At 50.8% G+C, this 27,123-nt stretch overlaps 2 protein-coding genes and 1 long non-coding RNA gene across 10 annotated transcripts; 1 reads left to right on the top strand and 2 right to left on the bottom strand.

The window, feature by feature from the left end:
• Positions 1–2,459: 2,459 nt before the first annotated feature.
• On the bottom strand, positions 2,460–7,249 carry Tmem25 (transmembrane protein 25). 6 transcript variants are annotated; one of them, XM_063255870.1, is made up of 9 exons: positions 7,145–7,249; positions 6,576–6,743; positions 5,954–6,265; positions 4,984–5,274; positions 4,646–4,774; positions 4,308–4,338; positions 4,053–4,153; positions 3,839–3,928; positions 2,460–3,692 (listed from the first exon to the last, which is right to left on the bottom strand). In XM_063255870.1, exons 2-9 carry the CDS (start codon positions 6,643–6,645, stop codon positions 3,619–3,621), a joined length of 1,098 nt encoding a protein of 365 aa, XP_063111940.1. In that variant the 5' UTR covers positions 6,646–6,743; positions 7,145–7,249; the 3' UTR covers positions 2,460–3,618. The 6 variants fall into 6 exon arrangements, with proteins under 6 accessions (XP_063111940.1, XP_005005020.2, XP_005005023.1 ...); XM_005004963.4 differs by lacking the exon at positions 7,145–7,249 and having other exon boundaries at positions 3,839–3,925; positions 6,576–6,878; XM_005004966.4 differs by lacking the exons at positions 4,646–4,774; positions 7,145–7,249 and having other exon boundaries at positions 3,839–3,925; positions 6,576–6,878.
• A 141-nt stretch (positions 7,250–7,390) lies between these two features.
• On the bottom strand, positions 7,391–27,077 carry Ttc36 (tetratricopeptide repeat domain 36). 2 transcript variants are annotated; one of them, XM_003472796.5, is made up of 3 exons: positions 26,883–27,077; positions 25,668–25,856; positions 7,391–7,701 (listed from the first exon to the last, which is right to left on the bottom strand). In XM_003472796.5, exons 1-3 carry the CDS (start codon positions 26,995–26,997, stop codon positions 7,439–7,441), a joined length of 567 nt encoding a protein of 188 aa, XP_003472844.1. In that variant the 5' UTR covers positions 26,998–27,077; the 3' UTR covers positions 7,391–7,438. The 2 variants fall into 2 exon arrangements, with proteins under 2 accessions (XP_003472844.1, XP_063111942.1); XM_063255872.1 differs by lacking the exon at positions 7,391–7,701 and adding an exon at positions 14,781–15,071.
• Positions 7,699–14,386, top strand: LOC111757650 (uncharacterized). Of its 2 annotated transcripts, none has more exons than XR_010049662.1 (3): positions 7,699–8,332; positions 9,807–9,935; positions 11,052–14,386. It is a non-coding gene; the product is annotated as an uncharacterized LOC111757650 (long non-coding RNA). The 2 variants fall into 2 exon arrangements; XR_002791954.2 differs by having other exon boundaries at positions 7,699–8,412.
• Positions 27,078–27,123: the final 46 nt, after the last annotated feature.

Genomic DNA, 27,123 nt, shown 5'->3' with positions numbered 1-27,123 from the left:
TAGGATGCTCTGGTTTTGTATCTGCAGTTCCTGGTTCATGACTTCCATTGCTCTTATTTCCTAAGTGACTAGAATAGTGTTGAGGAGCTACAGGCCTCAGACAGCTCCCCACTACCTCTGGCCTTTTGCCTTCTTTTACCCCCCCCCCCACCTTTTTTTTTTTCCTCAAGGCAGGTCAGAGAAATTTAATGTTAAATGCTCTCTCCCACCTTGTGTGTAGTAGATGTTGAGCCCCCCCCATTGCAGGAGGGTCCTACCCCATATTCTCTGGGAAGCAGTACTGGGCCCTGCTGGCTTTCCCAGTCCAGCACTGCATCACGTGCTTTGTGTCTGTTCGCTTTTTTTGTTTTGTTTTCTTTTCAAGACAGGCTTTCACTGTAGAGTTTAGGCTGGCCTTGAACTACATTTCTGTAGCCCACATTGGCCTTTAAACTCTGATCCTCCTGCCTCAGCTTTCTGAGTGCTGAGGCATGTGCCACCATGCCATGCTCCACTCACATTTGTCACGCCTGTGAATGGATTCTCCATATATAACTCCCAAGGCCAAGGTTCAGAGAGCTGGAGAGCCAGGTACCTAACGGTTCCTGGAAGGTGACTGCCTGGACAGGGCATGGATGCCCTGCACCCCTTCCGCCACATCCTTTGCACATCTCTTTTGAGCTCTCTGTAATTCTCTTTCTAAGCCAGTGATGTGTTCTTCTGAGTTCTGTGAGCTGCTGCAATCCTATCAGGTGAACCCAAGGAGAGGGTTTAGTCAAAAGCACAGGTAAAACAAGCTGGGGCTTGTGACTGGCACCTGAAATAAGGGCATAGTTTTGGGGTCTGAGCCCCCAACCTGTGGGGAGTCTGGTGCCGCCTCAAGGTAGACAGTGTCGCCTGCACCAGGAGACACCTGCCTAGTGTTCAGTGCTGCAGAATTGATTGCTTACTGGTTGAGGGAGTCATTTTTCCTCCGAATTTCATTTTCTGGGACTCTGCAGGGAATGCTCTCTCCCTTCCCTCTCTCTCCTCTCTGTGCAGGGAATGCTGTCTGTTGTGACCCCAGTGACCCTGCTGTTGCAGTAATCCAGAGAGAGGCAGGTGTGTCTTGCGGTAGAGTGGTGCTGGTAGATGGACAGACTTCGGACATCCTATAGAGCCCGAGAATCTGAAACCATGCAGGTGATTTCTGATGAAGGGTATTTCCTGGAAGAAATTGGTCACAAAAATGTGGGCAAGCACTAGGCATGGTGGCACACGCCTGTAACCCCAGTACCTGGAAGGCTGAGGATTGCTGCGAACTCAAGGCCAGCTTGAGTTCAAGGCCGGCGGTGAACTGCATAGAGAGACCCTGCCTCAAAACAGAAGTGTTGGCAAGGGCTGAAGAAGAGAGAGAAGGGGGGTACTTAGACACACGGGGTGTCCATGGCAGGTACTGCCAGCAGAGGTCTGCTGCAGCTAGGTCTTGAGTGACTGAGGTGGCCCTGCTGGAGATCACGTGCCCTCAGTCCCTTCTCTGTGGTGATGGGGAGCAGAAATGAACAGCAGGCAGGGGAATCTGGAAAAGCCAGCAGCACTACAAGCAGAGTGGAGGTTAGCACTCTGGAAGTCCTCAGCCCCTCTTTCTGTATTTTCATGGGGACGTCACGGTAGGCACGAAGCCTGGAGGACCATGCTGAAATGTGACAGGAGATACAGGGTGTGAGCTAACACTAACAGCCTGGATGGGGACTCCGAGCAGGGCCAGACATTCTTCAGGGTTCCCTGCTCCCTGAGGCAATAGTAAGTGACCAGACAGAACTGATAGAACTTGGTGAGACTGGCTGTGGCTCATGGAAGAGATCAAGAGTCACTCGTAGGTGTTTCAGGCTCAAGGAACTGAACGGATCCGGAGCCCAGTGCCCAGTGCCGATACAGGGAGAAAGGGGGCAGCAACAGGAGGGGAAGGCAACGTTAAGATGCCGCGTTGCTGCCTTATTTATCTGTCTTTTTGAGACTACAAGTAGAGTTCAAGCTGGCCTGGACTGACTTTGTATACACAGTGCTCACACAGACAGGAGAGGGATGGTTTCTTACAAATTCTCAAACCATCCACAATCACATCATGACTGACACCAGGTCAGCCTAGTGCTCTGCCCTGAGTCAAATCCCACCTCATACTGAGCATCAAACCCAGGGTCTCTACATCGAGTTACAGCCCCAGTCTGTCTGTCTATTTCCTTATTTAAGTTTGAGACTTAGTCACTGTGTTGCTCAGGCCAGGTGTGAACTTGCTGGCCCCTGCCTCAGCCTTCTAGTCCTGGAATAATGTGTGTTCCACCATGCCCAATACATACTGTGCGATTTAAATACTTCAGTCAAGGGCTGGGGATGTAGCTCAGTGACAGAACATCTCTTACATGTACAAGGCCCTGGGCTTGATCCCCAGCACCATCAAAAATCTTTCTTCATTTAAAAAAAATATTTGACAAAACAGCAAATATATTCATTCATTCAAGTTTATTGATCTTACTGTGTGCTTAGCACTGTTCCTAGGCAGTAATATGGGAAAAATGACAAAATAACAAGGGAAAAATATCCTCTTCTCTCTGCTAATTTCCAATCATTTCCATGCTGCTTTTTAAAAGCACTTTTTAGGTCATTTTGGGATATGTGGTCTCCCTCTATGTCTCCCTAAGTTTCTGGAACTGTTGAATTATGTATCCTCTTTAGCCCCACCTAAAAAACAGGGTGGGGTAGGACAGGTGGCTTCCAGTGGGTGTGCAAGCCAGGGCTGGCCAGGGCTGCAGTCAGGGAGACTTGCTGAGAGGAAACTGTCTACCTGAGGGCTCAGGACACTCACAGTGAATCGGAGGAAGGCCAAACTTGGGGATCCCAGAGGGTTCTGGGCCCTCTCTTACCCGCTCCCCTAGGGGATGTGCTTCAAGTGCTAACAGTAAAAAATGATGCATAGCTGCATGCAGTCCTGGGCACCTCTCTTCCTCCCAGACTTGTGCTAACACCAGGCACTTGTGCCAGGTGAAGAAACAGAGAAGAGCCAGTGTATAATCTATAATATTTAAGATGCAGGGCAAGAGGCACAGGGTGAGGGGTGGAGAGCTATGCAGCAAAAGGGACCAGTTTGTGCTTGGTGGGGGGCCCGGGCCACAGGTTGGTTCTTGGGCAAAGGGCAGTTTAGTTCTGTACAGCTAGCAGGGTACCGCATCCTCCCTGGGGCGACAACGCTGCATAGCATAAGGACATTAAAGACATGCAGGCCCTCCTGTTATAAGCAGCCTTCCCCATGCCTACTCTATAAGTGCTATCGAGTATGGGTGTGGGGCATGTAGCAGGCCATGCCACACTTGGTGCTGGATGACAGCTGGACACACCTGGTCAGGGAGTTCTATCTGCTGGGCCCAGTCATCATGCGCAGGCCCCAACCCTTGCGAGTTAGCACAAGGGGCTTAGTTCTGGCTGGCAGCCCTGCTAAGGTAGATCCTAGCGAAACAGATCATGTGCTTGACCCCAGGTTACCCCAGGCAGGAGGACCAGCCAGTAGCAGCTGCACGGCCTCATGCCCAGGCAGAGGATGCACTAGAGGAATTGGCGGGGTGCTTGGGGTGTCCAGGGCCAAAGGGTGCTCCTGTTGCACCTTGCTCAGAGCCAGATCTCATCACTGCTCACGCTGGACACTCGATAGATGTAGCCCAGCATTGGGAGGCGGATGAAACCTGCAGGGTCAGAGATGCCCAGAGGACTCAGTGGTCCTGGTTGCTGGGAACACGGGGAAGCGCTCTCTACCCTCTGGCATTCAGAGACCTTTGGCATTGACAAAGGGCTGCAGCATAAGGAGGGCAGCAGGCCTACTCCCCAGTACCTCGGCTGGTGAGGAGGCCACCAGACTCAGGTTCTAGAAGTTCTGGCCGGCTGCTGTTCCGAGCCATTGGCCGGTCTGCTACTTTCTCTGCTGGGTGGCAAACAGGGTGGTGCCCAAGATGAGGAATGTAGTGGGTGGAGCTTTACTCCCCCCCTTAGGAACCAGAAGCACTTTGGAATTAAAGCAGGGACAAGCACCAGGGTCCCGGACATACCTCTGGAATCTGGAGCCAGGTCGTTGAGCTGAAGGTTGGAAGGGAGGGACATATTCTCCCGTGGCAGACGCACATTGCTGAGTTTCAGGTTGTTAGAACCACTACAAAGTGCACACAAAGGCCGAGATGCGCCAGGCACCAGCAGGCACAAGCTCCTGGCTTGAAGCCCATCCCAGACTTCCCAGAATCCCCCAGTTCCCACCTGTCCCCATTCTGCATTTGGGTTCAGCCCATCCATCTAGCCCCAGGCGTTACCTAGAGATCAGAGATGGGCGTCGGGAGGGGCCTGAGGAAAAAGAAACCATGCCACTGGTTCTTGTGTGTTCACCCCCAGTGGGCTCTGCCCCCCTGCCTTTTCAGAGCTGGACCCTTTAGAAAGGAGTCTCTCAATGCCCATCCTGGCCTTGAGACCAGAGACCAGGTTCTCCATGCCTGTCCCTGCTGCCTGGGTGTGTTGTCTTACCTGCACCCACATCCTGCAAGAGGTCTGCCAAGTGGCAGATGGGTCATTCTGTCCAGTGCCACTTGCCAGTCACCCCAACCTCATTGCCACTCCTCCAGCCACCCTCTGTCCCCACTGCCCCTGGCCCTACCTTTGATCTTCTCTTTCCTGCAGACCAGGCAGGCCACCAAGGTGCTGAACCCCACTAGGGTGCCCAGAGCAAGCCCTCCAGCCATAACGATGCCCAGCAGTGGCACTTCCACCCGGGTGGCCAGGAGCCCTGCAGGTTGTCCACTGTTAGCCTCAAGTGGGCAATACCGCAACCCTGAGATGCCATAGGCTAAACTATTCTGTCCTCCTTGCCTAAGGTGGCTAGGGGTCAGCTCATCCATGAGACCCACCCACAGGGCAGTGAAGTCCTCCCGTTTCTGTACTGTGATGCTTGTACCCACCTAAGGCTTTGCTGAGCCAGCTGTTAGCACTGCTCACCTGGGCCTGGAAGCGAAGCACTGGTGATCCCGACATCATTGGTGGCCACCACGGAGAGGTTGTGTGCCAGGCTGCGGAGCTGCAGCTGCACAGTGTGGTTGGTGAGCCAGGGATAGTTCTGAGCATCCAGCACCAGAAAGTCAGAGGTGTTGACAGTCACTGGCCCATCCTGGTCAATCCAGGTGACGTGGGCAGGTGGGTTGGCACGCACCAGGGCAAACAGGACAACCAGGAGGCCTGGGCCCTCACCTTCGTGGTACTTAGCCCTGACCTGGGCGATTTCTGGTTTAACTAGTGTAAAAAAGAGAGTGATAAGCGCTCACCACACCCCATATACCCTGGCCTTTTCTCCCCAAATCCAGATGGGAGCCAGAGATCTGAACTTCTCAGAGTAGGCACTGAGGTAGGATGGCTGGATTTCAGAATGATCAGAGGCAGCATTTCATAATGATCAGTACACAGGCCTGTCTAACCCACAGACAGTGCACCACTTGCCTTTTAAAAAATGTTATAGTAAATATTAAAAGTAAAGGGTGGCTGGAGATGTGGCTCAGCGGCAGTTTCTGCCTGGCAAGTACAAGGTTGAGTTTGATGCCTGGTATCAAAAAAAAGGTAAGTTTTAAGATGTAATTGTATATGCAGCCCAACCCAACTCCTGCTCACTCCGTGTGACTTGCCAGATGGACATACCTATCAGAGCCAAGATGTCTGGCTCTGCTTCTTACCATCTCTAACTTTGGACAGATTGCTTAACCTTTTTGTGCCTCGGTTTTCATATTTGTAAAATGGGGACAAAAATAATAATCCCTTCATAGAATTATGTGAGGATAAAGCGAATTAATATTTGCAAAGAACAAAAAAAAATACTTTGCAAAGAGCTTAAGTGTTGGTTGATATCATGCTGAGCACCTGCCACAAGGCTGCTGGGAGTGGAGGAACCCCGCCTCTTGCTCACCTCAGGGATACTCACATTGCACATTGAGGATGACAGAGGCGTTGGCTGACCGGCCACTGCCAGGGTCCTGAAGGGAGCAGTTGAGCTCATGCTGGGCCCGCTGAGCAGTGACAGTAAAGGTGCTGGTGCCTCCAGAGAAGGCCTCCCCCCCTACACTCAGCAGTTTTGAGGTGCTGGCCTCCTGTAGCTGTCCATCCAGGTACCAGGCCAATCGGGGGGAGCCAGGGCCCCCTGTCACCCGACAGGTGAAGGCATGACGCTCATTCTCCCGAAGTGCCCTCTCGGCCCAGGTGTAACCATCAATTTGTGGTGCCAACTCCCCCCAACCTGGAACACAGCAGGCAGCCTCTAAGAGGGGCTGAGGGAGGCTGGTACTGTTCTGTGACTGGGATGAGGTCCTTACCAAGGGGCAGCACCTCACGAGACAAGGTGACTGGGTTCTCTCATTAGAGGCTGGTTGAACCCACTTCTCACTAGGGAGAGACTAGGGTAGGTTAAGTGGGAGAAGGAAGCCTGGGTTTGGAGCTTAGGCCTGTCCCACCTAAAGAGGGCACCAGGTGGAAGGTGCAGGCAAGGAGGGGAAGGATGGGGCTCTGGCACCCAGAAGTGCTTGGCCAAGGAACCAACAGGAGTGTACCTGAGCTCAGAAAGGCTGGCAGGAGCAGCAGTGTGCACGGCAGGATGGCTCGGCCTGGAGGCTGCCCCATGGTGGCCAGAGCCCGGGCCCGGGCTGCTGAGAGTACGGGGTGGCCTCGGTGTCAGCCAGATGAGAGCAGGCAGGCCTAGCAACGCCTTCAGAAATTGACTCTCAAAAAAAAAAAAAAAACAAAAAGAACCATACACGAAATCACGACTGTGAACTAGCGCACAGTTGTTGATGCACTGCAACGGGGTGCAAAGCTCAAAAGTACAGACCCACCCGGCACACACCTGGGAACCTGCGGGCAAAGAATCCGGCACTGACTGCTGGGGACAAACAGCACACACACGAAGACACAGAGGAGGAGCCACTGTGCAGCCCCTCACCCCCCCGGCACGGTCTGCACATACCCCTCTTCCAAACGGACTGCCCTCCGACCCTGTCCTTTCTCCCTCCCATCTCTCGCCCTATGCCCCCTTCTCCCATCCCAGTTGCTCAGGTGGCCTTGGGCCCTAGAGGAAGATGGCCCTAGCATCCCGCCACCGCCCCTCCCCCGTGCGGCTCACCTGGCTCCCTCCAAAAGCGCAACCGAGCAACTGCTCAGGTCTGACGAGCACCGCAGTTCGCGGGAGGGGGAGGGGGAGGGAGAGGTGGAGGGGGCCGCGCCAGGCAGGGCCAATCGATGCCCGACCATGAGCGAGTGGGTGGCCGCTCCCGCCCCACCCGGCCCGCACCTCGGGCCCCTGCCCGGTCAGCCCGAGCCTGGGTTCCCTTGAGTGGGCGCGTGACGAAACTGAAGGAGGCACAATCGCTCAGCTCGGCAGCTTTATTGGTTCAGGCCCCCAGACCCGCCCGCGCGCTCAGCGTCCGTTGTCGGGGCCGCGCAGCTGCCCCATCATGTCGGCCAGCATGCGGTTGCACAGCGCGGCGTACGGGTTGAGCAGCACCAGCTGGCGCCGCGCGAAGGAGCTACCCAGCTGCACGGCGCGCTCGAAGTCCCTGCTGGCGTCGTCGTCCCGGCCCTGCAGCCGCGCCAGGAGCCCGCGCTGCACGAAGCCTTGGCGGGCGGCGCGGCCGCGTCCTCCGCTCAGCGCCACGGCGCGCTCCAGGTCCTCCAGGGCGCCTGCGGGCGGACACGCGCGGGGTCAGCAGGCGCCAGGGCCCCGCCCACCCAACCCCCCAGTCGTCACGGAGGCCCCGCGGCGGGTCAGTTACATCCCGCCCGCGAGGCGGTGCGGTACCGGTGTGGGACGAACGGCCGTGCTGACACTGGGACTCGTTCGGCTCGCCCCTGCTGGGGACTTTTCCGAGGAGCGCGCCCCTGGCAGACCCTCCTTTCTGTAAAACCCTCGCCCCTGTTCTCGTGCCTGCTCCGATGGCCCCAGCATCAAGCTCTCTGCAGTACAGGGTACCTGTTAAGGCTTCCCTTTGACTCTGCCTGGGTCTTAAATTGTTTTGACTGCCTTGTGCCCAGCCCGGTTCCCGAAGCGCTATTTCCTGAGCCTTTGGTGTCCTAAGGGGCTCTGCTCTTTCTCTTGACCCATTGGCACGGCGGTAACGGAATGTCTATGGCTGCGTCTACACTCAGGCTGGATCCACAGGCCGCCGAGCGAACTCCTAACTCGTAGCCGCCCTTCGGGGTAACATCCCGGGACACTGCCGGTCCTTTCGTGGACGGCGATTATCCCATTTTGACTGCCGGCGCACTCACCAGCATAGGCAAAAGGCAGCTGATCAGCTGTCTGCTCGCGCGGGTAGGATACGAGGCTACTTCGTTGGGCTTCTGGGGCGCCCTTAATCGCCCAGTGTGGTGCTGGACGAATCCACTCATATTGTAAGGACCCTCTGCCTCCGTTTTCTTTCCTGGGGAGCTCTGCCACACTTCACCCGGCTTCCTGATCCGATAGCTGGATCGTCGACTCTGGGCATGCGGTTGAGCGTTTCTCCAGAGCCTTGAGTTTCCCTCCCGCTCACCCTATTCGCTATCCAGATTGATCACCCTATAATAGGTTCTCTGGCCCCAGCGCCCTCTAGCGTTGGTTGGACATCCCAATGTAGCGCAGGCCTGAGGTCCCTTGCTGATAAATGAACAATCTCCGTCTCCTAGGGATACCTTTAAGGAAGACATTAGCCTAAATAGGACCCAGTGTGGCCCTCGAACTCTCTGCCCCTGCCGATTCATCCCTGGAATGCAGTCTCAAAAACTGGTGTATGAGTGGATTAATCTGCTAATGAGTTTAGGGTTAAATGTGATTTGGGAGGTGAAGCCTGATGGAGATGGGGGCCTCCTTCCTCCTTTGATCTCTTTGCTTCCCACCACCATCTCATGAGCTCTTCTCTCCTCTGCCATGCTGTTCGGCCCTGGAGCCAGCTGACTATGGGCTGGTGCTTTTTTTTTTTTTTTTTTTTTGTCTTCGAAGTTCTAGGGATTAAATCCTGGAGCTCAAAAAAAAAATTCTCGGGGCTGAGAGTATAGCTCAGTGGCACAGTACCTGCCTGGCAAGTGCAAGGTCCTGAGTTCGATTCCCGGTACCAAAAAAGAAAAAAAAATTTTTTTTTCATTTTGAGACAGAGTCTTACTAAGGTATATGGTGGGTCCTAGCCAAACTCTTATTAAGTGCAAGCCAGCTTTGAACTTGTCCTCTTGCCTCAGCCTCCCAAGTATCTGAGATTACGAACACCTTCCATTCTGCTCAACCTGGAAAAGTAATCGTTTGCCTTTGGTTTCTTCCTATGGACATTTGTTTGGATGTTGTATGAGAACATCTGTTTTGTTCAATTTAGTATGAGAACTGTGTTTCCAGCTACTTCTGTCTACACTGGAAGGACTTAGATGGTGCTTATGTTATGAACACCTTGAAGGAAAGCCTCTCTTAAAAGTGTATGATAGTCTTGAAAGCAAATGGTACCGTATTCCAAGACGGGGAAACACTGCGCTGATCTCCAGAACTTGAGCATGAGAGTACATCATATGTTGTAATCCGCAGAACCCCAGAGTGAGGTTCATAATTACCTTTGTTGTCAATGATCCTTTGAGTGAAAGCTGTTTTCAGACTTTTTATTTTTTTGAGACAGGATCTCACTATGCAGTTCAAGTTGGTCTAGAGTTCATTTTGTAGCCCAGGCTGTTCTTGAATTTGCAATAATCCCCCTGCCTCAGCCTCCCAAGTGCTAGGATTATAGGTGTGCCACCACCATGCCTGACCTTTTTTTTTTTTTTTTAAACAGAGTCCCAGCTCAGGCTGGCCTTGAACTCACTATGTATTCCAGGCTGACTTCGTACTTACAGTAATCCTCCTGCCTCACCCTCCTGAATAGCTGTGCACCACCACCTCCAGCTTCGCTCAGACTTTATAGGTAAGAAATTTGAGACTCAGAGTTTCAGTCACATGCCCAGGTTCACAAAGCTAATAAGTGTTGCATCTGGATTTAGTCTAGATTTACCAAACTTCCAAGCCTTTGCCCTTATCCACTACTGCTCCTCAGGCCACTACTACTATCTTTGGAAATAGTAGCATTTGAAACATTTGCACAAATAATCCCAGTGAATAGAATCGTGGTGATTTTTTTTTAACCATTGCCAAAACCAAATGGAACTGAAAAAGTATATTTGAAAAGCTGTTACAGGGCTGGGGATTTAGCTCAGCAATATAAGCACCTGCCTTGCAAGTGTGAGGTCATGAGTTCAATCCCCGGTACCAAAAAAAAAAGCTGTTATAGACTTAAATGGGGTAAACACTGCATTTGAGTTGATCCTCCACATTCAGAAGCCTTATCTAAGAGGAGACCTGGACTGCAAGGGTGCCTTGCAGGCACCGGGCGATGCCCCCTGCCTTGAGTCAGAGCTCCTGCTCCAGCTAAGCTGTGGTTCACAGAGGAAAGTGCTGCATGCCACAAGTGGACATCCTTGCATGTTTCCAAGCTTAGCTGGCTGTACTGTTGACCAGCGTGCCGCCCCAGGAACATCCCTAAAGTGGGCTGGAGATACTGCTTGTAGTTTTGATGTTGTTTAATGAGCATTGCTACTATAGAGCAGCCTAAACTCTGTATCATACAAAGAAAAATTAATTCTGGGGGCTGGGGATTTAGCTCAGCGGCATAAGCGCCTGCCTATAGACCTGGGCGGGGGAGAAAAATTAATTCAGGTCCCTGAGTACCCCCTAGCGGCCAGTTATGGTGCTAACCAGGAACTGGGCAAGACAGCAGGCATGCCCGAGTATTGCTGAGGGCAGCACAGTGCTCTGCGACCACAGGACAGGATAAGTCTACAATGATTTTAGCCAGGGCGGTGGTGCTTGCCTGTAATCCCAGCACTCTGGAGGCTGAGGCAGAAGGACCACTGTGAGTTTGAAGCCAGCCTGAATTATGTGGTGAGATGCTGTCTCAAACAACAATGACAAAACAAAAAGATTTTGAGGGCCATTAAGTTCGTGGATGAAGCCTTCTAATAGAAGCCCTGTGTTCCTTTTCTAGATACTCATCTCTGAACCAGACAGCTGTCCAGCTCAGTGGTCATTATGCTGCTGCCCAAAAGAAAGGCTCGCGAAGACAGACGCAGCCGGAAACTGAAAACACGTCATCACAGCAGCTAGGCTCTTTAGAGTCTCATGAATATCTGCTACAGGTTTTCTAGGAAAGATTGTGTATTTTCGGAAATTAGGTCACACTTTTGAGGAGATTTTAGCATGCAGTGCACCGTTGTATGATTAAGGTAAAGAGGCTGCTGCACCAAATAGAAAAACAAATCCAAGGTAGATCGAGGTAGCAGAGTTCCAGTTCAAGGGGGTCTCTGCTTTGCGCGTTATTTAGGGAGCTAGTTTTGTGGGGGTCCCAAGAACTCTAACAGGTGACTTCCAGAGGTGCTCTGGCCATGGATACATGGCCAGTTTTGGGGAAAGGAACTGCATTATGACCTGTACCCTAATTCCAGGCCACTGGAGACTCTGATGTGGGTACCACCCTAGTTTCCACATCTACTGTCTAATCTCCCACTCAGCAGAAAGCTTTCAAGTCCATCAAGTTCCTGACACAAAATCCCTAAACCCTGCCAAGGCTGACTGTGGTGCATGGGAGACCTCAACAAGAGCGAACGCTGTCTCACACCAAGGCCCCAGGATGGGAAGCTACTTTGACAGACAGATGGACAGTGAGGCCAAATAGGACTCTACGCTATGAGAATGTGTGTGTCTCATCCTCAGACTTGAAGTCATGATTTAGAAGATGCAAATGTTATTGCCTAAACGTTACACTGTACATTTCTACCAGGGTTCAGGAAAACACTTTCACTGCTACTGTATTTAAGTGATAATCAATAGGCTAAAGTTTCAGCTCACTGGCAATTTTCGAAGCAATGTTTTTGAACACCACAGGTGTGCCTGCCTTCCATGAAAGTGGACCCCATTCAGAAAGTCTTGGCAGCCGACAGACCGCCATCTCCCACTGCACAGGCTTCTCACCAGGCCCACAGCCTCGGCTAGAGAAGGACGGCAGTGCCCCCTGCTCGGAGAAGCAATCCTGTCCACGCAGGACATTCTGGATCTCCCGCAGCCTGTCCCTGGGATCCATGGAACTAGTGGTTTTCATTCTCCAAGCGAAGCGGGGGGCCTGAGGTTCTGCTTTCTTTCTTTCCATACTTTGTTAGATGCTCTGCAATGCCTTGTGAGTCTTAAAGTGAAGTTAGGAAAGCGCTCACGGGGTCCTCGACATTTGAGGCAGGGACTGGCCTGTCATCCTGGGAGAGCTGGGCGAGGGGGCTGGGCCGCCGTACCTCACAGTTCCTCCCTCCTGGGGCTGGCAGTGTGAAGTGCAGCCCATGCACTGGGTTGCTGCTTGGCACGTGGATGCCATCCTGGGTTGTTGCACCGCTAGTACTGTGAGTTGCAGCACCTGTGGTTCTCTGACCAGGAATGATGCTGCTGTCTTTCACATTATAAATCACCAAGTGCTTATCTGCAGGTCTCTTACGCCAAAGGGTTTTGCTTCCTCATTCCAAAGGATTCTGTGCTGCCACTACAGGACGCAGCCAGCCTTTCCTTTCATGTTTAGGTTAGCAGTCAGGATCACTTGTATAGAACTTGACAGCTCTTCCAGATTTCCAGGAGGAGATTTCTCCTTCCCGAGACCACTGTTTGCGGTGCTGCTGTGACTTCTTCAGATGGGAAACAGCTGAAGGAAGAGCCGGTCCCGCCAGGCCAGGGTGCAGTCTGAGTCCTGCTGCGCGACAAGCTCGTCTGCTCTTCGGGGCCAGAAGCCTGGCAGTGCTCTCGCCTAGGGCGCTTTCTGGCCACGCGCTGGCCAGTGAAGGACTCCTGCCGGCCTGGAGTGAGGGGTCCGGCTCCAAAGATCTCCTCCCCGGCAAACACAGGTAGCTGAGTTTTCACTTTTGCTCTCTGCAGGAGGTTCACGAATTTCTGTTTCTGAGACTCCCGTGACAGCCGTCACGTTTATTCTTTTCTGGTCTGAGATGTTTGGCTCTGGTAGTGGGCATTTCACATTCATCCCTCCACATAGGCGCTGCCCCGTGACCTGACCCAGAACGCTGTGCTTCTTGGGTTTCGGACGAGGAATGGCCTCGGGAACTCTTCTCAGTCTGTGGAGAGGTAGAAAGGGGTTCTGTGTCTCCCCATGAGCAGTCTTTCTTGAACTTGCTTGGGATTCCTTCCATTAAAGAGGAGCAACCCACTGATTAGATTACATAAACCACGCTGCGATCCCTGCCCCCCGCAATCCACTTCCGGCCCTTGTCCTCCTGGGAGTATCGAGATGTGTGTCCAGTTTGCTGCTCGCAGTCGATTCCGTGCTGACTCTGAAATCTGCTATCTGAAATCTGTTCGTATCCTCATCCGTCAATATTTTCTCAGTGTTTAGGTCTCTTCATGTTACCCCTTATAGTGGCAGGATCCCACTGCAGACAGACCCTGTCTAAATTTGCCTCTTGATTCTTGCTCAGCCCTCCAAGTTCCAACGTGGCTGGATCTCGGGAGATGCTGACTGCTTCACTTCCTGGTGTGCCCGCTGCTTGCTGTGCCACTGTCGCTTCCCAGGAAGGATTGCGCGCCACTTTCTTGCTCAGCGCCCTAAGCTCCAGCATGGCTGGTTCTCAGGAGATGCTTACCTCTTGGGTTTTTTTGTTCACTTTTTTATGGGCAACCAAATAGTTACACATTTTACTTCTATTTTGCATATTACCCTCGCAGGTTATTTTCAGCCGTCTGTATTTTCCTATTTCTTCTGCACAGAAAGCTATTGATTTTCTACTTTGTACCCCAGAGCCCCCTTTGGGGAAGTGGAGTCTTGTAACCAGTGTCATGGGAGGGGTGGAACATCCTTGTCAGTTTCCTGATCATTGTCTTCTGTGTCTAGATAGCAGTCTTCTTTGGATGTTGTAAAAGAATAAAGATAAGGGGGCTGGGGATTTAGCTCAGTGGCATAAGTGCCTGCCTTGCAAGCAAGCAGTTGAGTTCGATCCCCGGTACCGATAAAAAGGAAAAAGACACACACACACAAAAAAAAAAGAATAAAGATAAGTGTCTGAATGTAAACTAATAAATATATCTTGGTATCATGGGCAGGATTAGGATCAGGAAGGGCTGGGAAGGGAAACAGAAGGGAAGGGATGGGAAGAAAAGACAAGGAAAGCCTGAGAACAGGAAGAGCGTATCCAAAACTCACTACAAAAGCCTTGTACGACAGCAGATGCCTCCCCACTTAAATTACCTGTCTGGGGCTCAGCGGCCTAAGCGCCAGCCTGGCAAGCGCAAGGTCATGAGTTCAATCCCTGGTACCAAAAAATAAATAAGTAAATAAGTTGTCTGTCTGGGTTTGTGTAAGAGTGAAAGGCAGATGAGCGGCCTCCTTATTTCTAGGACGCTTATTCTAGCATGTGCCATTGTCAGTTCTATCATAAAGGTACTGACAGCCAGGTGCAGTGGCACACACCTGTAATCTCACCATTCGGGAGGCTAAGGCAGGAGGGTCACCATGAGTTTGAAGCCAGCCTGTCCTACACAGTGAGACCCTGCCTCAAAACAAAACAAAAATTTAAATATGTAAATGTATGCTCTGACAGTGCAAAGAGATGAGGGCGGGGTGGGGGGGCAGTGAGAGGGCGGAGGGAGGGACGGGAGAGGGAGGGGAGGGACAGGAGAGGGAGGGACGGGAGGGAAAGAATCCATGTGTTATGTACATGTACCAGCCCTGGGATGTAATCTTTTGTACTGCAAGCATGTGGTTATAAGAATTTTAAAACTCCATATTGTAATGAAAAATCAAAAACCCTAATTCGGAAGCTGCATTTTAAGTGTTTTAATTTTAGCTTCTGCACTTGTTCCCACATTTTTCTCCTGTCACGCGCTGCCCTCCAGTTTCTCCCCACTGTCTGCAGACGAAAAGGCTGTAGACTCCGTCCCCAACGCTGACGTATATTCTCTTGAGAAAACTGAAGATGCAGAACTGCGCTTGCAGGCATGTTGAGAAGGTTTTTGTGTTCATGGCCTGAAGTGAGAGCAGCCTTCTGTCAGGGGTGACCCCGAGAAGGGAATCCGGGTCCCCACCCAGCTCACACGGACGCCGTGAGCTGAAGCATCTGGTGTTTTAAAGGGGAGAGTCTGCGGTGTCTCTGTGCCAGCCCACTGGTCTCCCCGGCCTCTGGCCACTCTGGCTGGCCCTGCCTGCCTGTCTGCCCACAGAAGGGCCGTCTCTACCCTGATGCAGAAGCAGAGTTACAGAGGACGGTACGCGCTTCCCATTAGGGAGACAGGCCTGACTTTGCTTTTTAAAGGTTTGGTTCAGAGAATCCTGAGAGGTCTTTCTGGCTACTATGAAGATTTAAAAAGCTCTGGAGTACAAGATTTTTTTTTTAGGGGCTGGGGATTTAGCTCAGCGGCATAAGCACCTGCCTTGCAAGCAGGTGGTTGTGAGTTCAATCCCTGGTACCGATAAAAAAAGAAAAAGACAAAAAAAAAAAAAATAACCCCCATTGCCAGGCATGATGGTGCATGCCTGTAATCCCAGCACTCGGGAGGCTGAGGCAGGAGAATCACTGCAAGTTCAAGACAAGCCTGGGCTACAAAGTGAGCTCAAGGCCAGCTGAACTGCATAGTGAGACCCTGTCTCAAAAAACCACAGAAATAACCCCTCACTGTTTCCTAAGGCAAGTCACACGTTTCAGTATTTGAAGGAGTCTGTTAGAGCTGCCATCCACCAAGTCAATAACTGTGACCCCTGAGTGTTTCCCCAGTTATTCTGGTTTCCTTTTTGTACCCTGCTCAAACGGTTACAGAGCTGGGATTTAGCCCATTTGACACGTGGGACTTGACATTGACATCATCCCCTCCTTAGCACAGTGGTGCATAAAACCAAAGCCCTTCCACATAAACTGTGCAAACCCTAAGTACCTAGAAAGGACAATGTGAAGAAAAACATCAAAACCAAACCAAAACACCAAAAACAAAAACCACCATCAAATCACCACAAATTCTTGGTTTTTTTCATTATAAAATACTTCCACAGACCTGTTTTGTACCGAAGGACAGTTTTGAAGACCCAAAGTTGACCAAAACCATGGCTGAGTCTGAACACAGAAATTAATAGAACCAAAGGAAGAAAGTCATTTATGGTCAGTGAATTAGACTGCATTAGTCGCTTTGCTTGGTTCAGCGGTGCAAGCAGAGATAAAGTGCCCTTCAAGGGCAAGACCATCGGGGCAAGCACAGGACAAGGGTCCTTCACACCGGTAGTGATAAAAGGATATTTTGGGGCTGGGGATTTAGCTCAGCGGCATAAGCACCTGCCTTGCAAGCAGGCGGTCATGAGTTCGATCCCCGGTACCAATAGAAAGAAAAAGAAAAAGCATATTTTTGGGAGATAATTAGCTATGCTGAACAGAATGTGCTGTGCCAATGCTGTGTCTAAGATTGGTTAGATATGCAAGTGTGCAGGTGACAGTCACCTAGCTTGAACAGCTGCACAAGGGTATCAAAGACCATGGCCAAGCATAAACTAAAAGGGCAGAAGTCCAAGAATGTATTTCACACTCAACTGAAAAAGCCAAGTCTAAAAGCAAAGCAAGACACAGGTACTACTAACCTTAAGAGAGAAACATTGTGAGTGATGAAGAGGTTTGCAGAGTGAACTCTGCTTTTGTAAACATTGAGCAGGAGCTTGCACCCTTCCCCAAAGGGCTTACGCTTTTTTTGTCTTTTTTATTTTTACGGGTACCAGGGATCGGGTGTCAGGGATGGAACTCGGCTGCCTGCTTGCAAGGCAGGCACTTATGCCGCTGAGCTAAATCCCCAGCCCCAGGGCTTACTCTTTTTTAAATCTTTTTTTTTTACTTTTTTTTTTTTATCGGTACCGGGGATCGAACTCAACACCGCCTGCTTACAAGGCAGGTGCTTATACTGCTGAGCTAAATTCCCAGCCCAAATGGCTTATTCTTGAACCTCTGCAGAAAGAGCTGACTACTCAGAAGCATCATGAAAATGAGCCAGTTAATGTTGATGAAGCTGCAAGATTAATATCTCAATTGTAATACGGTGGAGATATATTAAACTCAAAAAAATAAAACTCAAGTACTTTACAATTTTTTTTTCCCTTTTTTTGTACTGGAAATTGAACTCACAACCTCACACTTGCCAGGCAGGTGCTTGTGCCACTGAGCTAAATCCCCAGCCCAGTACTTTATAATATTTTTTTTTAAAGTTGAATGATCATTTGTTATAATCATTAAATCATGAAGCCATAGAAATATCAGTAATGGATGACATTAAATATAGCTCAAGCAGGTTTTTAAATTTGCATCTTTTTTTTTTCCGGTCTTTTTCCTTTTTATTGGTAGCAGGGATCAAACTCACGACTGCCTACGTGCAAGGCAGGCGCTTATGCCGCTGAGCTAAATCCCCAGCCCCTAAATTTGCATCTTTAACAATAAAGCTTCTCAGAACTAAAGGTGAAATTTTTGCATTTCAACATCAGTTCTTAAAATGAACCTTTGACCCATACGGTTGTCTTCAGGACGATGCTGATAGCTACATTTTACTGAAGAGCCTGTGAGTTGGTGTCTTGATATCATCCCATGCAAGCATCAGTTTAAAAATGAGTGTAGGGAGTGGGGATACAGCTCAACCGCGTAAGCGCCTGATAGCAAGCACAAGGTCCTGAGTTCAATACTCAGTATCAAAAAAAAAGTATACTAGACCAGGCGTGGTGGTGCACACTTGAATCCTAGCACTTGGGAGGCTGAGGCAGGAAGACTGCTATGAGTTCAAAGACAGCCTGAACTGTATAGTGAAGCCTTGTATCAAAAAGACAAAAAACAACAAAAAGTGAGAAATAAAGAAATGAAGTTGGGTATGGTGGCTCATGCCTGTAATCCCAGCACTCAGGAAGCTGAGGCAAGAGAATTGTTGGCAAGTTAAGACCAGTCTGGGCTACAAAGTGAGCTCGAGACTAGCCTGAACTGTGTATCGAGTACTTGTCTCAAAAAAGAAAAAAGGAAAAAAAAATAAGCATTGAAAAATAATTAAGGGCCAGGGATTCAGCTCAGTGGCATAGCACCTGCCTGGCAAGCATGAGGTCATGAGCCCAGTACTGGAAAAAATAATTAAAAAATAAATTTGAAAAATGAGCATAATAATCTGCATTTTGTAGATGTAGGAACTAAAGCATTAAAAATGAGCATTTGGTCAACTTCACATAGTAAGTGACAGATCCAGGTTTTGAACTCAGTTAAGGGACTTGGAGTTAATACATGTGATTCCACCCTCCCCCAACCCGGGTTAGTCAGAGGGACCAAGGGGGGGGGGAGCAGCATGATGTGGACATTTGTGTCTCTGCCAGGGAGAAACCTGGGTATGAATGAATGAGTGAATGATATGTGCCATGAGGCTGGAAGAATAAACAGAAATTAGATTTAAAAAGCAGGTGAGGGTGAGCAAGCGTGGGAGAAGGGCCCCAATATCTGCAAAAGCGTGAAGAAAAGCCGTGATCTAGGAAAACGTCCACACCATGGAGTGCTGTGGGGAGTGTGGCAGCTTCTACCCTGGTTAATGTCTTCTGTCTTAAATGGTCTTTACATCATCCCCACCATCTCATCACCAGGTAGAGTCTGATTTAAATACCTGTGACTGTAAGTGGGCTACAACTCTTTGTTTTTTGAGACAGGGTCTTGCGTTGCAGTGCAGGTTGGCCTTAAACTATGTATCCCAGGCTGGCCTTGAATTTCCAGGGATCCTCCTGCCTCTGCTTCCTGCCTGCTGAGATTATGGGCATACCCACCACGCCCTGCTGGTGGATCATTTGTAACATCAAATGATGAAAGTGACACCATGTGATTTCTGTGACCGAGTCACAAAGTGTGATACAGCTTCTTCATTGTTAGCTGGGACACTGAATTTGGGGTCTTAAGCTCCATGACCTTGACGGTGTCATGCTGTGAGGAAGTGCAAGACGTGGAAAGGCACTTGCAGGTTTTCTAAATGACAGTCCTGAATGGAGTCCCAGATGAGAGCCAGCATCGATCATTAAACACATGCTGGGAGACATTTACAGATTCCAGTCTCCATCCACTGTAGGTCTTCCCAGCGGAGACCCTGGACATCAGATGGCACAAACAACTACCTTTGCTACACATCCACGGAGTTGCTGAATAGTTGTTTTATGCCTCTAAGTTTAGGGATGGCTTGTTATGTAGCTGTAGTAACAGGAGCATGTAAGTTATATCGTATTGTATTCTAAACTCCAAAGCTGACTTGTCAAACCCTAGATCCTGCTACTCTGCTGCCAGACCCGGGGGCCCCTCTACCACATTCCTGTGGGAGACAGTTGACTTCTGTCCAGGGCTAGATCAGACTTACAGGATTCTCTCCTTTCACACTGTCAGGCCACCTGGTTCACAGATGGCAGCGGTTCAAAGTAGAGGAACGGCACTGTCGGGGTGCGCACTAAAGAGCCTCAAAGAGTTCCACATGTACCCCGAGGGCACTACTAATTCCTCTCACTAGGCTTCCCACTGAGGGCAGGGAAGACACTTCCTGTCTACACAGACGCAGCCTGTGCTTTCCACGGGGCCCACACCCATGCAGTCACCTGATGAGAAGTCCTCTTTCTGCCTACAAAGCTCCTGAGATTGTGGCCTTCATAGAGGCCATCTGAGTGCTTTTGAAGTTCTCTATGGTAAACTCTCTCTTCAAACAGACCTCTTGGTAAATCCTGAGGCCCACTACCTATCTTGGTATGTCACTGGCACAGACTATCAGGGCCGTCACTGAACACCAGACAAGCTGGACTCCACCTTCTTGAGCTCACCCTTCACATTAACCCTAGGACAGAAAACCCTCCCACAGGACAGAAAGCCACTCATGGCTATTTGGACCGTACCTTATCAAGTGTTGCTCACCTCTCCAACTTGAGAATGCTTAAATTACAAGGTTAAACTACAGGGCCTGTCCCTGGGTTTATTGGTCCAGAGTTAAGGCTGCTGGGGCCTCAGAAGCAAACTCAAATGGCCTGCAGCTGTGGTCTCCCTACATTTCCTGTTTCCACAGCACTCAGGGGACAGCTGGCCCTCCCAGCTTCTAACAAGCCTGAGGCCTGGTTGATCCCACTTCTATTTCTCAATTCTGGGACTGAACCCTACAAGCTTTCAGCCTCCAATCTTTACTATGTCTCCTATTTACCCTCCTCAAGTTATGGCCCCAGTGAGGATTAAACTTCCCCATATGCATCCTGGCCTTTGTCTTCGTTCTTGCTCGCATGAATAGCCCAACTGTCCTAGCAGACAGGATCCTGTCCTCTCCAGTTAGTTGTCACTCAATTTAAAAAAGTCTCAAGTAACCTTGCTGGGTATGCCGACCACCTCCAGGTGAATTCCAGGACTGGCATTTCCACGGGAGGCCAGTGGCTTCATGTATTACCCTGACTAGCCACCTTTTACAGCATCTCTTTGGTAACTGTGCCTCAGTCTCCCCGGTATAGGCCTATTTATAATCAAATTTCTCTCCAAACTTTTGCTGCTCTGTGCATAGTTTCATTTCTTTGGTCTAAATCAAGAGGCTGTACCCCAGCAGTCCAGATTTGCCCTTTAAATGTGACAATCATATCAGCCTCACCTCCTATACCACTGTACCTCCAAACAATCCCCAAAATCTAACCAACAAGGAGCTACTTCCCTTCTGAATTTCCCGATCTACCTCTGCGCAGACCACCAACTTCCATACTCTGGGGATTTCAGCTAAGCCGTACTAATCACAGTCTGTTCTTTTCTCTCTCTGGACCACGTTATAAACAAGGACAAAACTGCGCTCATGTGAAAAACACCAGTGAGGATAAATTCTTCCTAAAACAGAGGGAGGGGACCACCTTTTGAGAATCTCACAGGGACATTTCTTCGCTTAACTTCATAACCCATATGTTATAAACCTGTATCTCTGGCAGTACACACCATCGCTTTTGACCAGAAATACTGGAGTAGAGAGGCTAATTTCTTGGGTCTTCCACCGCAACAGAACGCCCACCACTGTATGCCGGAGTACTATACGTCTGTGGCTCCAAAAGCCTTCCCCTGACCTGGAATGGCATCGGAACCCCGGCCCATGTGCTTCCAGGTTGCCACACCTCAGTAGCACTTCTCCTGTGCCATTCATTACCAGTAATTACAGGCCCACATTCTTCCGAGAAAGGAAGCCCATGCATCCCAGCCCTGTTGGCACCCCCTCCCCAGCTGGCATCACAGGTGGTCACGGGGGGGGGGTACAGCACCCTCCTCTTAGCAGATCTTTTTAACTTCTCTCCATCGTTAGCCAAAGTTAATGAAGAAATTTCAGCAGGACTATGCTACACAGAACCAAATAAATTCCCTGGCTGCAACTGTGCTACAAAATCACCGAGCCCTAGACCTACTCACTGCAAGGGAGTGGCGGGCACAGGTGCTATGAAAAACAGTGTTGTTCGTGGAGAAACGGGACAGGACAGGACAGGTACAACAGTGTGTCCGGACTTTTCTGGAAGCCAAACAACAGCAACATAATCAAGCTACCAAGGGCAGGCAGATTGGAATACCAGCTGCTGGAGATGTATTGGCTACTGCCTTTTGGGGGACCACTCATCTCTCTAATTGCCTTCTTTTGGGGGTCCACTTGTATTTAGCATGTTTGTGCTTGTTGTCTCCGTCAGGTTGCAGTTCATTAAATTACACATATGACCAACACGGACTCTAATCTTTCCCAGTCTGTGTGCCTTTGGACAGCTCCCCCAAACTGTTACTACTTACCTGGTCCCAATGACCCCTGATGGCTCAACAGACTCCTTGGGGAGGTCCCTCAGGCACCTCCCGCCTGAAGTAGCTGTGGAAAGGGAATCCCCATCCAAATGTCAATGACCCGACTCTGTTTATCTGTCAGGTGGAAACATGGAACCCAATGATTCCTCAGTTGCTGAACTCAATTTGACGAATTTGGGTTTGAACACTGAACTGAATGTATTTTTCCCACTAGAAATAGTGAAAAGCCAAATAATTGATTCTGAGACCCCAAAGCGACACTTAAAAATTCATTTTTCCAGGACTTTAACAAATTTCACACTGGCAACTTTCTTTAGCTCTATTAGGGGTCTCACAGTTTTCCTCTTAGCTTACCGCTGGTATCACAAACTTCCCTCGGAGCCTTGCTTAGGGCATCTTACACAAACAAAGCACACACACAGGGCTGGGGGTTCAGCTCGGCAGTAAACGCCTGCCTGGCAAGAGCGAGGCCATGTGTTCAAACCTCGGTACCAAGTAAAGTAAGATAAAGCACGCACACAGGAAGCACAGTGATCGCTGTTTATTGCACTAACTCGGGCGTTGTGTGTCATCTGGGTGAGAGCTGCGCTTAGACTGAAGGGTCAGGTCACCCTTCCGTGTCCTCAGGGACACTCACTCTTGGCTCATACAGGTTTTTTCAGGTCGGATTTTTGGTCAGATTTTTGGTCTGACTTGTGAGCAAAGTTACAAACTCTGAGCGGACTTTTTTCGAACTGCTGTTTCAGTAGTGGTGAGTTCCAGCCTGGAGCGCAAGATGACCAAAGTATCACTGTGTGGGTGGCAGTCCAGCCACTCCGGCCAAGCAGCCACCCTAAAACAAACCGCGATTCCCAGGGCCCCTACCAACACTTTGCATAAGGAATAAGCTTAAGGAGCATCATACAGCGACTCACGGCCAGAATGACCCACCTTTTGGAGCTTATCCGATCCTCTTTTGAATTGTGGTTACACAAAGCAGACCACTTCCCCCTTCCAGACTCTACTTTTCCTGTTCAAAAGGACACTGCTTCTGAGCACCCACAATGCCTCTGCGTCGGGCTTTGTGCTGCATAACCTGCGTGTTAAATCTCTGGCTCTGCCTTGATCTTGGCAAACTCTTTTACCCCTGCCTCACCAGCCTCTGCAATGCTGTTTCACAGGGCGGAAGGGACTGTTATTCCCATTCCCCAGCTGACGGCTGCAGGGGCTGGAGAGACCCCTGAGCTGCAGTCACCGAGCAGGGCACGGTGGCTGCATGGGGACAGAAGTCCAGGTCCTCTTGCTTGGTTCTTTTTTTTTTTTTTTTTGTCTTTTTCCTTTTTATCGGTACCGGGGATCGAACTCATGACTGCCTGCTTGCAAGGCAGGCGCTTATGCCACTGAGCTAAATCCCCAGCCCCCTGCTTTGTTCTTTTTTTTAGCCCACCATTAATAACCTCAAAACATGAACCTTGCTGGGAGGACTTTGGTCAGCATCTGAATGAGTCTGGCCCGCTGCCCCTGCCGGTAGCAGGACGTTCATTCCCCAGAGAAGTCACTACACCTCTGCTCTCTGTCAGGAGACCAACCCCAGAGTCCCACGGTCAGGAACAATCACTAGCTGCATGACCATTTGTTTGTTTTCAACCAGGGTTGAACTCAGGACCTTGCCCTTGCCAGGCAGGCAAGTATGGCGCTGAACCGCATCCCCAGCTGTGAAATAGCTGTTTCCTACAAATACAACTAAGTCAGGTCCTCCTCCTCCTCTTCCCCTGCCTCCCCTCCCCCCTTCCTCCTCCTATCCTCCTCCTCCTCCTCCTCCTCCTCCTCCTCCTCCCCAGGTCCTCCTCCTCCTCTTCCTCCTCCTCCTCCTCCTCCTCCTCCTCCTCCTCCTCCTTCTCCTCCCCAGGTCCTCCTCCTCCTCCTTCTCCTCCCCAGGTCCTCCTCCTCCTCTTCCTCCTCCTCCTCCTCCTTCTCCTCCTCAGGTCCTCCTCCTCCTTCTCCTCCTCCTCCTCCTCCTTCTCCTCCCCAGGTCCTCCTCCTCCTCCTTCTCCTCCCCAGGTCCTCCTCCTCCTCCTTCTCCTCCCCAGGTCCTCCCCCCCACCCTTCTTCTTGTAATTGAACTCAGGGCCTTGCGCTTGTAAAGCAGGCTCTGCACCCTGAGCTAAATCCCCACCCCACTGCTTCTTTTTGATGTCTTTTTGTTCCCCTCTTTTCTATTGCTGTTAGAGCTGCTGTCTGGGTGGATGGCCTTGCTCTCTTGAATGGTCTCAGTGCTCTTCATTACTTTGTTTTTTTGGTTTTTTTCTTTTTCCTTTTTATTGGTACCTGGGATTGAACTCACGACTGCCTGCTTGCAAGGCAGGTGCTTATGCCGCTGAGCTAAATCCCCAGCCTGCTCTTCATTACTTTGAATCTAATTTCCTTGGAAGGAGTTATGGAGCTGGTGCTGGCTTGCAATGTTTTAATTTTTATTATCTTCATAAAATAACTTGGATCAGGCCTTCGACCGCAGAAACCCAAGCACCCAGCTAGAGTCTTCTAGAAGGTCTACCAGTTGCTTTCTTTGGAGGTCGACTTCAGTCCATGTTCTCTAGTCTCCTGAAGGAGCTAACAGGGCCCTTGGGGTGCTCTAGCTTCCACCGTCCAGGAGCAAGCAGAGCCTGTCCCTCCCGATGCTGCCTACCCAACCAAGACTACAGAGGTGCTCTCAAGATTCCAGGGTACCTCAGTTTCCCTCAGCGGGGCAGGCCTAGGGGGGTGGAAACCTCTCCAGGTGGAATCACCTGCGCCCCTCTCAAGGCAGCAGTGAGTTCAGCACTGCCTCTCTGTCCCATGGTGCCCACTCCAGCCAGAATAAGCTGAACGCAGCAGGTTTAAGCCAGACACCCTCCCTTAAAACCTTTGCCCCGTCCACCACCTGACACCCCAAGTTCCCCGCTCTGGTCCCAGCTGTGGGCTGCCGCCCCATGCAGCCTGGGGAGCTGAAGCTATCTGGGCCCATGCGCGGCTTCTGGGTACCTGAGCCCTCCCTTCTGGGCTGCTCCTCCTTGCCCAGCTAGCTCCTACTCATCCTTCAAAACGTGCTCTTCAGGAACACATCCTGGGGGCCCCTCTTAAATGTGCTATGTCGATGACCTAATAATGTCACTGCTCTGTCCCCTGGACTGAGCTCCCTAAAGAGCAGTATCACATGGGGTTTAAGCCCCCTAGCCCCATCCTGTTCAAATCCCTGTTCTGATACTTCCCTCCCAAAGATAGCGGGCCAGTCACTTAACCTGTCCATTCTTTAGTTTTTTCATCTTTAGAATGAAAATAGCCAGGCACGGTGGTGCCCATCTGTGACCCCAGCACTCAGGAGGCCGAGGCAGGAGGATTATCTGGAGTCCAAGGCCAGCTTAGGTTACAAAGTGAGTTGAAAGCCAACCTGAACTAAATATCAAGACTCTGTCTCAAAAAACAAATTGAAACAAAACTAAAAAAGCGGGTAATAACAAGAGTACCTCTAGCTTTTCAAGGGTCATTGTAAGATTGAGTTACTGTAGCCTATATGTAAGTGCATAATCATAATACCTGGCATGTAGCAAATACGATGTAAGTGTTAGCTATAAAGAGTGAATCTTTTCTCTGTACCCTTGGTACTCAGCCTACAGCCACATAGCAGACTGTTTCTTCAGTAAATGAGTGGAACACGATCTCTTCCGACTTTCCCCACAGCCCTGTGAGATCAGCCATACCGCAGGCTTTTTAGGTCCGAACATGGGTTTAGTGGTTCCCAAACAACTCCCTCACCTCCGGCCCTCAGCAGGAGGCTCCGAGGTGCTTTCCCTCACCTGCCACATCGCCCTGGAGCCGCCGGGCCTGGGCCCGGTTGTTGTAGGCTGAAGCTCTCTCTGGAAGCAGGGCGATGGCTTGGCCAAACCTCTCCAGGGCTGTGCTGAGGTCCCCAGCTTCTGCGGCTCTCACACCCTGCAGCTCCAGGGCCTTGCACTGCTCTAGCCGTGCTGGAGGGAAGACCGCGTCTGTGCCGGGGAAGAAGCCGGTGAGGACACACAGGTCATTGAGGGCAAAAAGAAAAAGCCACTTCAGGCTTTGGGGCCCCGGGAACTGATCCAGACCTGATGCGTGGGAGTCCCAGCAGGGGTAGCGTTCCTGAGCTTGGGGTAGGAGGTGAGGACACCAAGCCTGGGAGCTAGACCTGGAGCCACAGGGACCAAAAAGGGACTCTGGATGGCACCCAGGCCGTAAGATGGACTCCCAACTCTCTGAGGTGTAGGCCAGTAAACTACTTTGTTTTACGCGGTGTGGAGCCGGCATGAGTGCTGGGCTTTTTGGCTTCTCAGCTTTCTGTTGCTCTTCCATCCTGCCTGCTCCCTAAAGCCCATCATGACATCCCAAAATCCCTCCAAGGTATAGCTCAGCCTGAAGTTTCAGTAAGTAAAGCTAAAGTTTCACTGTCTAAAAAAGGACATACGCACTTCTCCTCCAGTCCCAGTGGAAAATGTCCTCATTCTGCAGAAGACTGAGCACTTGGCTGTGATAAGGTCTAAGTGCCAACTCTGCTTGCTATGTTGAACTTCCCAACGGCCTCTGCCTTCCATTCTGTGGGCGTGACATTGTCTGTTATGACAAGATTTGAGAATTCAACACCACCCATCCAAAGCAATTAAGCCTGGATCATGGAAGAACTAAGTGTAAACTCAGAGGGGTGAAGGCGGGTGGAGTGATGCCCTCTGGCTTGCTCTTCTGGACAGAATGTCTCCTGATAAATCACTCTCCCCACACTGAGGACCATCGACCGGGTTCCAATCTCATGGGCCCTTACGCTACCTTCAGGGACCAGCAGTCACGGGGAGTGTGGTGGTTCATGCCTGTAATGCTGGCACTTGGGAGGCTGACGCAGGAGGATTGCTTGAGTTTGAGGCCAGCCTCAGGGTTATAAAGTGAGGTCAAGGGCAGCCTGAACTGCAGTGAGACCTGTCTCCAAAAGGCCCCCAGCCCCGCAGCCAGCATGTGTGAAGAGCGACACTGCAAGCGCTCGTGCTCACCTTCATCTCGGTCCTGCTCTGTTTCCTCTCCCAGGTCCACCCCAAGGATGTCTCCAAATGGGGTGTTGGGGTTGAAGATAGCCTGCAATACGGCCTGGTCATTTGGGGTTCCCATGGTGTCCAACTGCAAAGTCCCACAGAGGACTGGGGGAAGAGGCTGGAGGCTGGGCCGGGTGGGTGGGGTGAGGAGGTGGCGCCTGCGGGCAGTGGCTGTGAGAGGAGGAGGGCCTGCTTGGGAACC

Source organism: Cavia porcellus, unplaced genomic scaffold (genome assembly GCF_034190915.1).
Source record: "Cavia porcellus strain 051 isolate PalLab524CR breed Dunkin Hartley unplaced genomic scaffold, mCavPor4.1 scaffold_9, whole genome shotgun sequence".
Lineage (NCBI taxonomy): Eukaryota > Metazoa > Chordata > Mammalia > Rodentia > Caviidae > Cavia > Cavia porcellus.
This window is presented reverse-complemented; position numbering and strand designations above follow the sequence as displayed.

Bases quoted from the DNA above. Each gene is read 5' to 3' on its own strand.
- Tmem25 (XM_063255870.1), bottom strand. From the start codon at position 6,645: ATGGGGCAGCCTCCAGGCCGAGCCATCCTGCCGTGCACACTGCTGCTC. The intron at 5,275-5,953 runs GTGAGTATCCCT...TTTTTACACTAG, and splicing joins TGTCATCCTCAATGTGCAAT to TTAAACCAGAAATCGCCCAG. The intron at 3,929-4,052 runs GTATGTCCGGGA...TTTGCCACCCAG, and splicing joins CCTGGCTCCAGATTCCAGAG to CAGAGAAAGTAGCAGACCGG.
- Ttc36 (XM_003472796.5), bottom strand. From the start codon at position 26,997: ATGGGAACCCCAAATGACCAGGCCGTATTGCAGGCTATCTTCAACCCC. The intron at 25,857-26,882 runs GTGAGCACGAGC...TCCCCGGCACAG, and splicing joins AGAGCAGGACCGAGATGAAG to ACGCGGTCTTCCCTCCAGCA. The intron at 7,702-25,667 runs GTGAGGGAAAGC...GTCCGCCCGCAG, and splicing joins GCTCCAGGGCGATGTGGCAG to GCGCCCTGGAGGACCTGGAG.